This window comes from Equus asinus, chromosome 3 (genome assembly GCF_041296235.1).
Source record: "Equus asinus isolate D_3611 breed Donkey chromosome 3, EquAss-T2T_v2, whole genome shotgun sequence".
Taxonomy (NCBI): domain Eukaryota; kingdom Metazoa; phylum Chordata; class Mammalia; order Perissodactyla; family Equidae; genus Equus; species Equus asinus.
This window is the reverse complement of record NC_091792.1, coordinates 161,677,747-161,691,094: the sequence shown is the minus strand read 5'-3', so window position 1 is coordinate 161,691,094 and position 13,348 is coordinate 161,677,747. Positions and strand designations below refer to the sequence as shown.

Sequence of the window (13,348 nt, the reverse complement as noted above, 5' to 3'; positions counted from 1 at the left end):
CATCCTTATTTTCCCAGAGTGGTTTACAGAAGACTCTGGGAGTGAAAGGGCATGAGGTCTGGGGTTTGCTTTGAAATTCTTTAGCAAAAACCACCTGTGCCAGCCACTAGGACGGGGGGCTGCTGCTACCCCGAGACACGGTCAGAGCAGGGGCACCACCTTCATGGATGCTGCATAACTTTTCACAAAGTCTTGGGCTTCTCAGAGACACAATGAGGGAATAAAAACTTGGCCATAACCCAGGAAAGGCATTTGCAACACATATAACTTTAAAAAGACTGTCGTAAGAATAGAAGAGGAGCTCTAATCAATTAAGAATAATCCAACAGACAAAAAAACAGAAAGCAGGCAAAAAACAAAGAGTGAGTTAACTGAAGAATGCAGCAGGAATGACTCCATGACACCAGGGCAGAAACACCCAGCCTCGCTACAATCAGGAAACGGCAAGGGCACTGCTGAGGGGCACTGCCCACCACCCCCAATGCAGATACGGGCAGCTCCAAGTGCGGTCGGCCAGAGGGACTGCAGGGGAAGGCCTCGCTGCCATGGCACAGCCAACCCAGAAGGCCTTGCTGTGCACCAGCACCTCCGCAGCACTGCTCACAGTGGGATGCGCCCCTGAGGGATGCAGGCAGCAGTGGGTGGCTCTGGGCCCCCGGCAGAGTCCCCAGCGGGCAACTGCCACACCTGTGCAGCACCAAGAGTGACCCAGAGGAGCAGTTGCTTTCCTCCCGGGTCCACAAGGTGGAAGGAAAGGAGCACTATAGACTGAGAACCCCCAGAGCCAGGAGGGCGGTAGGGTGGGGTGACAGGGTGGCACCACTGCAGGCACCCCATGCAGGGAGAGGCAACAGCCTGACCACAGGAGACGGCGGGAACCCTGAGGAATCCACTTCCACGTTAAGACGCTCCTACGTGGGTCTTCTCCGACCTCTGTGGTAAGGCCATCACACAGCTCACTGCTCAGGAGTGCCGACGCCCTGACCGGAGGCAGAGGTGAGTGGGGGCAGGCGCACCTTGAGGTCTCTGTGGACGATGGGTGGCTTCTGCCTGTGCATGTGCTGCACCGCCCTGCACGTCTGATAGAAGATCTTCAGGATGGTGTCGCATGAGAGCGGACCTTTAGACTCAACTTTCTTTAAAAACTCCACCAGCTGTCCTAAAAGAAACAATTAAATTCACATCACCTCGGAGCCACAAATGCTAGACCCACCCCAGGCCAGCTCAGCCGCACGGCCTCGCCTGCTGCCCCTCTGAGCCCAGCACAGGGGACGGCACCATCTCTCCACAGCAGGCACGGGGCAAGGCCTTACATCGTGCAGCCCCTCGAGAAGGAAGCGACACCTCCAGAACCCGCCCAGAGGGGAGTGCAGTGTAGGGTGATCACCACGGGGATGCACTCCAGCTACAGAGCGCTCCGCAGAGCTCGGCCTGCACCGCGCACACACGCAAGGCCGTCGTCAAGAAAGGCACCCCAGCCCCTCACCACTCACAGCCAGGCTGAGGCAGAGCTACAGGAGAAACCCCAGACATGCACACCTTTCAACCTCTCCAGGGAACCACGGCGGCGTGTCCCTAGGTGACATACAGCTAATCTCAGGAACCGCACACTCCACACTGAACGCCCAGACCGCACGTGGGATGGAGTGTGTGCTGGGAGCACAGGCGTGGACAGCAAGGCTCCGGGACCTCTCTGCCCATGTCATGGCCTCTGGAGCCCAGGGACCTCAGTCCTTCTGTGACTGGCCCCGGCCCAGACCAGTGAAGCCAGGACCCTCTGGTGGGGACCAACTGGCTCCTCCATGACCGCATGTTGTCCACCAGGGACAGCCACTTTCAGGCCTTGAGCACCAGGTAGCCACACTCCACACCCTGGTACCCCCAACCCCTTCTGACCCTGGTCATCATGAAGCATGGTGCTGCCACGAGCTCTTCCAAGAGCCCACCCTCTCCTTGGCCCCACACTGCCCCCTGCCTGATCCAGGCCTCAGGCTCCCTGAGCTCCTGCGCTCCACACACCCTCCAACTCGATGCAGAACCAAAGTCATTAGCATACCTACAGGCCCCATGATTGGCACTCACTACTCCTGCTGTGCCCCCCAGGCTCACCCCCCACCTCCCCCGCCACCAGCCACATGCCTCCTTTCTGTCCCTGGCTTAGGACCTTTGCACATGCTGCTCCTTGGGCTGGGAGGGCCCCTCCTTCACCTCCCTCAGCTCCTGGCTCACACATCAGGGTCCAGGAAGCCACCTCTGCTCAATCCATTTAATGTGCACCCCCTTTCCCTGGCCTCATTTCTCCCCAACATTTGGAACTACCTGACTGCTGACTCTGGACTCTGGTTGTAGTCTATCTGTTTTGTCTGCGTGAGTCACTGAACCCCTGTGCCTGCACACAGCAGTGCCAAGAGACACTATTGGGAAGCGTGTCGCAGATTCTAACTGCTCTCAAGGTGGCGTATGGCTTGGGGTGACAACATGGACTCCCGACACCTCCAAGACATTTGGGTTTTTTACGTAACCGCATTGCCTCTACGACGTTTAACACAGTGGGAATTCACAGCTCTGGACCTGCATGTTCTGGCCCGCTGAGCCCTGCCCACTGTATAGTCTCTGCTTTGGTGACCCAGCCCCCCAGGGCCACCTCTACCAGGCTCACACCAGACACAGGGCAGGGCTGTGCACCAACACTCATGGTGGAGAAGAGGTACACGTCACGAGGGGGTGCTGATGATGGACCTTGTGGTGGCAATCTGCGGACTACCATGAGCCTTTAAGCAGGAACAGGTGAGCACATCGACACACAGAGACGCCCAGGGAACAAGCATTTCTAGAGAAAAGTATGTTTTGTGAAAACTCGATTTCATAAGCACCTACACACTGCTGTTTCTTCAACACTCATGTGTCCTTTTGTAATTGAGAACGATAAGAGTAAATACCCACTACGTGGAAGAATGGCAGCACCAGACCTGAGCTGGGTAACTGGCCCCTACATGGCCTCACCTCTGGCTGAGGAGGAGCAGTGAGTACGCCCCGCGCCCCACCCAGTGCCCAACCCCACTCCCGCAGGGAGCCCAGGGCTTCCACACGCCATTGGAGACCCCGCCCCACGACAGTCTGCCACCCTGGTGCACTGCAACCTCCCTCCCTCGCTCCCTCCCTCCCTGTAAGCATTTTCTGCTCCTCTTTACGGTGTGATTACTCCCAGGGTGCTTGAGCTCACTGTCCCCAACCTCTCCCTCCATGACAGCTCCTCAGTGGCGGCAGTGACCCCCAGAGGAGCGTGTCTGTGGGCTCACTGGCCCAGCTGCTCGGGGTGTACCCCTCCCAGGGAGTCGCCTGCCTCAGTCTTCTCTGCTCCTCTCTCCCCACACACACTGCTGGGGACCAACGGACAAGCACACTCTGCTCACGACATCCAGTGGCTCTGAGTCCTCCTGGCCAGGTCTCTGCACCCACTGGGCTGTGCAAGTCCTGTCCCCACTCCTTTCTCTCTAACAGTCCAGCCATCTGGCCTTACCTATGAAGACAGTGAACTCCAGGAGGAGGGCAGGCTCTCTACCTCGCTCACTGCTGTCGCCCACAGTGGTGCCAAGCATGGGGCAGACGTTCAGCGTGTGGACATGCCCCAAGCCTCCACGGGGCAGGTCTTACTTTCACTGCAGACAGAGACTGAGCTTTGCCTCGGGAACCAGGCACCAACGTGTGACCCCTCCACTCCCTGGGCACCATCCAAGGTCATTCATGCGGACTACTCTGCCTCTAGAACTCTCTGGAAGGCAGCTCCCCCTAGTCCTGTCAATGGACTAAGGAATCTTCCTTCCTTCTGCAGCAAGAACACAGACACTGTGAGTGACCCTGAGTAGCTCATGTGCCCTCAGAGGCCAAGGCAGTTGCCTGGCTCACACAAGTCCACCTCTCCAGCCTCGCCTGACAGACAGCCCCTCTCTTCCCATTACAACCAACGCGTTTCCCAGGAGAGAAGATGGTGGGAATACTTCACGACTGCTCAGACGTGAGACAGCCACGGCCCCAACTCCAAAGGAGCTTCACCTCTGCAGAGCTCGGTGAGCAGCAGGAACTCGGCCTGCCCAGTGTCCGACTCTTCTTTTCCTATTGAAGCTGCAGAACAAAACTGGACAACATTGGGATGGCCAGAAAGCTTTTTCTGCAGGTATCTTGTTAAAGGAGAATGCATAAGCGTGCACATTTAAAAACAAACACATATGTGATATTAAGACACTAAAGTCATACCACCGAATCAAACTACCTTCGGATCTCAGCGCGTCAGAGCAGAACGATGGGGGGGGGAGCAGGTCGAAGCGGGGCAGGGGAGGGGAGGTGGGGATGGAGACCACCACCAGGCTGGCCATAAGCCAGGCAGGACAGCAGGCAGAGGGTGCAGTGTGGCATGTGAGAGGCTGTGAGGAGTGAACAGGTCCACCTGAGCCTCAGCAAGGCGAGTACCCTCAGGCTTAGGTGCCAGCAGGCTCACAGTGGGCAGAACTTCTAGAGACAAAAGAGAATAGATTCAGACAGCAAAGGGCAAGAGCCCAGCTCGGGGAGAACGGGTGCCACAGTGGAGAGCAAGAAAGAAAAGCCCCCAACACACCATCTGTGCAGGACCCGTGGCTGGGAGTTCTGGGCAGGGTGAGTGGCTGGCTAGGGCAGCAGATGAGAAGCGCCACTGAGGCCCACTGGAACCAGGCCTGGCGAGGGGCCCTGCAAGGACGTGGGCTGCGCCAGCTCGTGAAGGGGAAGACGGGGCGGGGAGCAGGCACTGGTCCAGCCCAGGGCATGGAGACCTGGGAGGAACAACAGCCCCACCCCAAAAGCTCCTGCTATCTCCCTGGGAGTGAAGGACACGGAAGAAAACTCCTTTTCACTAGCAACACTCTACAGGTAAGTCCAGGCCAATTTGAACACATCAAAAAGGACATGCGAGTGGCCTTGTGGCGGCTGGAACCACAGCTTGACGCAGATCTCCCTAGGTGAGGGCACTGGCTCTGAGTCCCGGGAAAAGGATACCATGAAACAAACTTCCTGAATGATGGCTCTGTTCTTTTCCTCTTCATTGGACAATAGTCTCTGTATTGGGAAATAACATACAAAAAAGATTAAAGACTGTTGATCTTTCTACTCCAAGTCCAAAAGAAAAACGCATGCATCTAAGAGCTTGACCTGCTTAACTGTATTTTAATATCTGACCTGTGTAAAAACTTGACAGAAGGTTAAAGAGCCTTGAAAATGGTCCTTTATCATCCAAGGACACAAGAAAAACTAAAAAATAGGAGCCTTTTCTCCAAATAGGCTAGAGTAAAATGAGAGAAGACACTGGCAGAGATGTGGGTGCACATTCTGATCCCCAAAGCCAAAGTGAGTGCGCTTCCCTTCTAGCTGAGCTGCACACCAGGAACGGGTCCACCGCACCCCGCGGCCACGGCCGGGCTGTCTGCCATGTCTCAGGACTAAACCACAAGGGGCCACCCAGCACCCAAGGTGGTCCAGACGCCCCCCCACTGACCCTCTGTGACCCCGACTTATAGATACGCTGTGGACACATATTTACACGAGTGGCTTTTAAACTCCTGGCGTTTGTGGAACCCCTATGCTGGCAGTTTGGGCACTGTGAGGTGAACACGTCTCTCCCCCAGGCAGCCCGCCGAGTTCTCACCCTAAAGTTGGAAACCACAGCTTTAAAGTCCTCTAAAACTGCTGATGGCTTTACCATCAGAAGAAACAAATAGGACAAACAGACACAGACTGTAACAAAGAAACGTAAACTAAATAACAGGGACAAACCTCTAAAAACACCATCACTTAGAGATTCCCTTTAAAAGAAACCAAAAGCCCCCATAAAAATGTTGTCATCCTTTATTACCTTTAATGCATACTCTCTGCCACTTCCCAGATCTTGAGCTTCATATACAAATGCAAACCCTCCTGAAAATTAGAAAAATACATGTATCAGTTCAGTGCTATGATTTTATTTAACATTAAGCTTTAAAAATGATTTTATTAAGTAAAATACAAACTGGATTTGTGGCTAATAATTTATTTTCTACAAAAATAATGGCTCCAATTTATATAGTACTGCCTTTTAAATATCTTGCTTCAGAGGCAGGAAGGAAATAACCATAGGAACAGAGATCACTGAAGGGAAAATATGGAGGAAATCAACAAAACCAAAGCCAGTTCTCTGAAAATAAAAAAATGAAATTGATAAATTCTAGACAGCTTGATCAGAGAGCAAGAGAGAGTGAGAGAGACTGACAGAAGACAAACTACCAACATCTAGAAAAAAGGGGACAGCACTGCCCTGATGCCCCCAAAAGGAAAAGACACTAAAAGTACAGGCTAATATCACACATGAACATGAACAAAGAATTCTCAACAAATTCTTAATTCTAAATAAAATAAAATGTTAGCAAATCAATATATATGATAAATAAAATGTAAATAAATAAATAATTTTTATAAATTAAATAAAATAAAATGTTAGCAAAGCAATACATAAAAATGGATAACACATTGTGACTAGGTAGAGCTGGTTTAACATTTGAAAATCAGTGTCATTCTGTTGTTTTTCGGTTTAATTTGCTTAGCTTTTCCTAGCTTCCTACAGTGGAAAATTAAACCATGCAATTAAAGACTCTCAGCAAACTAGGAATAGAAGGGACCTTGCCCAGCCTGATAAAAAGCATCTATGAAAGACCCACGGTGAACATTACATTCACTGGGGGAAGACTGAGCGCTTTCCCCCAAGAGAAGAGACAAGGCAAGGATGTCTGCTCTACCACTGTGCTTCAGCGTCATACTGGGAGTCCCGGGCAGTGCAGTCGGGAAACAAAAAGAAAGAAAGGGCATCCAGATTGAAAAGGAACAAGTAAAAATGTTTTCCTCAGTAGACATGATTGTCTGTATAGACCATCTTGTGAAACCGACCCCAAGAAAGCTCCTATAACTAATAAATGAGCTCAGGAAGGTTGTGGGATGTAAGAGCAACATACAAAAATCAATCATATTTCGACATAGCCTGGGTTAGGCTGAGAGTTCTTAGACATAAGAACAAAAGTATGATCCATAAATGAAAAACATGGTAAATGGACTTCATTAAGTAAAGAACTTCTGGTTTTTGAATTACATTGTTGAGAGGATGTAAAGACAAGCCACTACCTGGACTTTGCAAATCACATACCTGATAAAGGACTTCTATCAAGAAAATATAAAGAAAACCCAAAATTCAATAACAACAACAAAACTTCTAATGGGCAAAATATATGAAAAGACACGTCATTAAAGATCTACAGGTGGCAAGTAAGCACGAGAAGACGTTCAGCATCATTATCCATTAAGAAAAGGCAAATTCAAACCATAAGGATGCTAACATGCGTCTACCTGAACATCTAAAATTTCCAAAACTGACCACACCTGGTGTTGATCAGGATGTGAAGCCACTGAAACCTTATACATTGCTGTGGGAGCACAGAGTGCTACAACCACTGTGGAAAACAGTTTGGCAATTTCTTAAAAAGTTGAACACATGCTGACTCCATGGCCATGTCATCAAACTATTGGGTATTTGCCCAGGAAAAGTGAAGGTACACACCCACACACAGACTTGTACATGAAGGTTCATAACAGCTTTATGTATAACTGCCCAAACTGGAAGCAACCCACATGGCCACCAACAGTGAATGGACAAACCAATACCCCCCACAGAACACCACTCAACAACAGGATGAAACTACTGCTAATGTGCAGCAGCACAGATGACTCCCAAAGCAACCATGCTGGGAAAAAGCCAGGAAAAAACTGTGTATACGCATGATTTCAGTTATAGAAAACTCCAGAAAACACAAACTAATCTACAGTGACAGAAAGCTGACCAGGGGTTACCTAGGGGTGGAAGATAGGAGGAGGAGAAGAAAAGGATTGTAAGGAGAAAGGACGAAAATTTAGAGGTGATGGATATGTTCACCACCTTGATTATAGTGACAGTTACATAGGTGTATATGGACTATACATATTTAAAGTGTTCTGACATATATACATATGTGGTTTGTGTATCTCATTTTTATCTCAACACAGCTGTTAGAAAAATTAAATAATAAACAAATCCATATGAAAAAATAGATAAAAGGAAATAAATGAAAATCCATGAAATAGAAACTAGAAATAGAAAACAGATGGCTTTACTGGTGAATTCTAGTGAGCAATTAAGGAAGAAAGCACAACAATCTTGTACAAAATCTTAAGATACAGGAGGAGAAAATGGCTCCTGGCCTATTTTTTAAGGCCAGAGAAGACAATAAAGACACAATTACACATCAAAATCACTCAACAACACAGATATGAAAAACCCTCAGGAAAATACCAGCAATGATTCTGGCAGTATATAATAAGGACAGTACATGAGAACCAAGTCGGATTTGCCCAGGAATGCAAAGGTTGGTTCAACGTGAAAAAGCAACCACTGTGGTATGCGACATTAACATAACAGGGAAAGGAGGCCACCTCAGCAGACACACACAAAGCATCTGTCAACGTGCAAAACCCACTCGTCATTTTTTAAAATAGTAGAATAAAAAAAACCCTCAGCAAACTAGGAATGAAGGGAACTTCTTCAATCTGAGAAATGGCGACTACAAAAAGCTACTGCAAACATGAGACTTAACGGAGCTTTCTTTAAGATCAAGAACAAGGCAAGGATGTCTCTCTCAGTGCTGTAGTACAACATTTTATTGGAGATCCTAATCAGTGCAAGAAAGCTAGAAAAATAAACCATGAGCTCAAAGATCAGAAAGGAAGAACTAAAACTGTTCTTGTTCGCAGATGATATGACTGCAAAGACAGACAATCCCAAGGACTCTACCAAAAACTCCAGAACCAGAGGCTCCTAAGCAAGGCCAAGTCCTCCTGAGCCGCCTCCTGGCCTCTCGACAGCCCCCAGCTCTCTCAGCTGCAGCCACTGTCACATGAGTGCTCTCCCTCAAACACACCAAGCCCATTCCTGCCCAGGGCCTTCCCACTCACACAGCCCCACAGGGCACCCCGACTCTGGACGCTGGCCCGATTCCCTCGCTCCCTGTGCTCAGGCTCTGCTCTCCCTGACTTCTCTGAGGGGCTTCTTCTTGTCCCTAACACTTCCTGATACCTGACACTGCGTCCCATACTCACAGACACCTGTTTACTGTCTCTCCCACCAGACTGTAAGCTTGGGCGAGGCAGAAATTTCACCTATGCTGTTTACATGGGTATCACCAACCAGCACCTGGAAGAGCGCCTGACGCAGAGTGGGCAATCAAACGAACAGACCCTGACCACACAATCCTAAGTGAAAGGCAGTTTTCAGATATGAAACACAACAACACTTATATTTAACACCCCAAAGCAGCATTATGTGTTGTCTGTGGACACACACACACAGAGCAAGTGGAGATGAACAGGGAGCACATGCACTAAATTCGTGGTGGTGAGGCATGCGTGAAGAGAGGGAGGGAAATCAGCCAGGGAGCAGCAGGCCAGCAGGGCCTTCAACAATCTCCGTGATGTTTAATTAAAATTTTTAAAAAGGTCTGGAGCCAAATATGGTATTTTTTTAAAAAGACAGGACCGGCCTCGTGGCTCAGCGGTTAAGTTCGCACGTTCCACTTCAGTGGCCCGGGGTTCACCAGTTCGGATCCCGGGTGCGGACATGGCACCACTTGGCACCCATGCTGTGGCAGGCGTCCAATATATAAAGTGGAGGAAGATGGACACGGATGATAGCTCAGGGCCAGTCTTCCTCAGCAAAAAGAGGAGGATTTGCAGCAGAGGTTAGCTCAGGGCTAATCTTCCCCCCAAAAAAATAAAGAAATAAAATTTAAAAATTAAACAAAAAAAGCTAATATTTATTAATTCTGGATGGTAGGGAAACAGGTGTTTGTTTCTGCATTTTTGAAATTGTTCCTACCTGAAGAAGAGAATACTAGATGTCAGAACTTTACATAGCTACAGTAATCAAGACCGTGTGGTACTAGTGCAGGGAGAGACTCAGATCAATGGAACAAACAGAAAAAATCCCAGAAATCAAGCCACACAAATACATCCAAAAGATTTCTGACAAAGATGAAAAGCAACCCCATGGAGGAGGGTGGTGTTCTCAACAAAAGGTGCTGCAGCACCTGGACATTTGGACGTAAAAGGAAGAAAAGAAGAACTCGGATCTAAACTTTACCCCTTATACAATAATTAACTCAGAGTGCACAAATGTAAAACCATGAGACTCAGGGGCCGGCCCCATGGCCGAGTGGTTAAGTTCACACACTCCATTGCAGTGGCCCAGGGTTTCGCTGGTTCGGATCCTGAGCAGGGACATGGCACCCCTCGTCAGGCCACGGTGAGGTGGCGTCCCATGTGCTACAACCAGAAGAACCCACAACTAAAACATACAACTATGTACTGAAGGGATTTGGGGACAAAAAGCAGGGGAAACAAAAAAGATTGGCAACAGTTGTTAGCTCAGGTGCCAATCTTTAAAAGAAAAAAACAACCTCTTAGAAAAAATGCGGGAGAAAAATCCTCAGGATCTGGAGCTAGCCAAAGAGTTCCCAGACATGACGGTAAAAGCAGGATTCACTCAAGGAAAAGTGGGTAAGGCAGACTCACCAATGTTAAAAGCTTTGGGTCTGCAAAAGACCCGTTTAGAAGACAAAAAGACAAGCTGCAGACTGAGATAAAATACTTGCAAACCACAAATCTGAGAGAACTTGTATCTAGAACATATCAAGAACTCTCAAAACACAACAAAAAACATGCAATTAAAAAGTAGACAAAAGGGGCTGGCCCCGTGGCCGAGTGGTTAAGTTTGCGCTCTCCGCTGCAGGCGGCCCAGGGTTTCATTGGTTTGAATCCTGGGCGCAGACATGGCACTGTTCATCAAACCACGCTGAGGCAGCGTCCCACATGCCACAACCAGAAGGACCCACAACGAAGACTATACAACTATGTACTGGGGGGCTTTGGGAAGAAAAAGCAAAAAAAAATAAAATCTTAAAAAAAAAAAGTAGACAAAAGACACATTCCACCCAAGAGGATGGAAATAAGCACACTATCAGCCTTTAGGGAAATGCAAGTTAAAGCCACACAGGCCGCCACTACACCCGTTAGAATGACCAAATAAAAACAAAATTCAGATCGCTGGTGAGGACGCAGAGCAGCCGGACCGCTGTGTTACAGACTCAGCCATGTGCCCTGACATCATGTGCTGAAGCCCTACCTGCAAAGTGACTGGGTCGGGAGGGAGGTAATCGAAGTTAAAGGAGGTCAGTGAAGCCCTGCTCCAACAGCAGTGGGGTCCTTAGAAGGAGAGGAAGAGACACCAGCGCTGCTTTCTCCACACCTCACAAAGACGGTGCACCTGCTGGCTGAGGGGAGAGGCCTCGCCAAAAACCTCCACTGCTGGCATCTTGAGCTTGGACTTTGAGCCTCCAGAACTCAGAAAATAAATTTCTGTTGTCTACGCCACCCAGTCTGTGGTATTTTGTTATGGCAGCTGAGCTGACTAAGACACCATCCAAGGCTGGTGGAACATAAAATGCCACAGCCACTCTAGAAAATAGGTTGGCAGTTTTCTAAAAAATGAAATATGCAACTATCATATGACCCAGCACCTGCACTCCTGGGCACTCATCCCAGAGAAACGAAGACTTATCTTCACCCAAAAACCCGCACACCAACGTGTACAGCAGCTTTACTTCTAGCATCCAAAAACATCTGGAAACAACCCGAATGTCCTTCCGTGAGGGAATGGTTAAACAAACTATGGTATATCTACACCATGGGATGCTCTTCAGCACAAAAATGAAATTATGGACACAACCTGGGTGGATCTCCAGAGAATCACGCTGAGTGGAAAAAGGCAATTCCGAAAGGCTACACAATGTATGATTCCATTTATACAGCATTCTTCACATGACAAAATTAGAGAGATGGAAAACACATTAGTGCTTTCTAGGGGTTAACGAGGTAGGCAGGGTGATGAAAAGACATGAGGGATCCTTCTGGGGATGGAAACATCTGCATCTTGCTGTGTCAATGTCACGATCCTGGCTGTGACACTGACTAGTTTTTCAAGTTGTTACCTTTAGGGAAACGGGCAAAGTGAATCTGGATCTCTCTGCATCATTTCTGACAACTGCATGTAAATCTACAATTATCTCAAAATCAAAAGTTTAAAGAAAAATAAGGACACCAATGTATAAGACACATCAAGGAACGACATGCCGGGCACTCCTAGGACATGCTGTTGACAGTCATCTTACTGCATACGTTCTGGAACTAGGAAACGGGCACAGACACGTCAACGGCCCAGGCCGAGCCCTCGCTCCCCAGGGCAGCCTGATGGGGACAGCAGTTCAGAAAGACAGTGACCCCACCTGTGACTGACTCCTCTTCATGCGTGAGTATTATATAAACACAGGATTTGTACCCAGAACAGTAAGAAACTCCCACAACTCCTGCCCAATAAAAAATAGAAAAAAGACTTGAACAGACATTTCACACACAAAAAAGACATATGACTGGCTAATAAGCAGGTGAAGAAGTGCTCCCAGCATCCTCAGGGAGATGCCAGTTCAACCACAAGGAGACAGCACTGCACACCCACAGGACAGATAGAGTCAAAACAACATACGACAACAAATGCTGGTGAGGGTGTGGAGGAACAGGAACTCTCGTGTTGTTGGTGGGAATGTAAACTGGCACGGCGGCGGTGGAAAGGGCTTGGCTGTTTCACATAAAGTTAAACTTAACGTCCAACTCAAGCCAGCAATTCCACTCCCAGGTATTTTTCCCGAAAGAAAGGAAAAAACGTGTCCACAGAAAAACTTGCAAAAAAAATGCTCTTGGTGACTTTACTCATAAGTAGCCCAAAATGGAAACCCAAATGTCCATCAGCAGGTAAGCAGATACGCAAACTGCAGCATTAAGGGAATGAACTTCTAAACACAAAGCCGGCCGGCAGAGAGCACAAACCATACAATGCCACGTGTGTGATGCTCTAAGAGAGGAAACTCAGGGCCAGCATTTGGCCGGCTGGGGAGGGAAGGGTAAGCAGAGTTGGGTTTAGGTTTGGGGACGTTCTCCATATTTATACAAGACAGCCTGAATTCCCACAGCCTATGTTCTGAGGTTGCGATCTTATGTGAAATACTTCCTACAGATTTCTTACTGTTTCAGTTCAGAAAGAGGCTTCAGGAGATTTGAGGCTGCGAGTCACCTATTAAGCTTAAAAGGAGGAAATCTACAGCTCATAATCACACTGGTGACAGGTCCTTTTGCACAACCACAGTGGCTGGTCACATTT

General features: G+C 48.6%; 1 protein-coding gene across 2 annotated transcripts in view; it reads right to left on the bottom strand.

The window, feature by feature from the left end:
* The window catches only part of GAK (cyclin G associated kinase), a 60,200-nt gene that overhangs the window by 45,189 nt on the left and 1,663 nt on the right, over positions 1-13,348 (bottom strand). Inside the window, exons 2-5 of one of the 2 annotated variants that reach the window (XM_044768031.2) lie at positions 5,882-5,943; positions 5,029-5,088; positions 4,054-4,168; positions 1,017-1,159 (exon numbers count right to left, since the gene is read on the bottom strand). In XM_044768031.2, coding sequence (XP_044623966.1) covers positions 1,017-1,159; positions 4,054-4,168; positions 5,029-5,088; positions 5,882-5,943 — 380 coding nt within the window. Of the gene's footprint in view, positions 1-1,016; positions 1,160-4,053; positions 4,169-5,028; positions 5,089-5,881; positions 5,944-13,348 lie in introns of those variants that run through there. The other variant, XM_070506422.1, reaches the window with a different exon arrangement.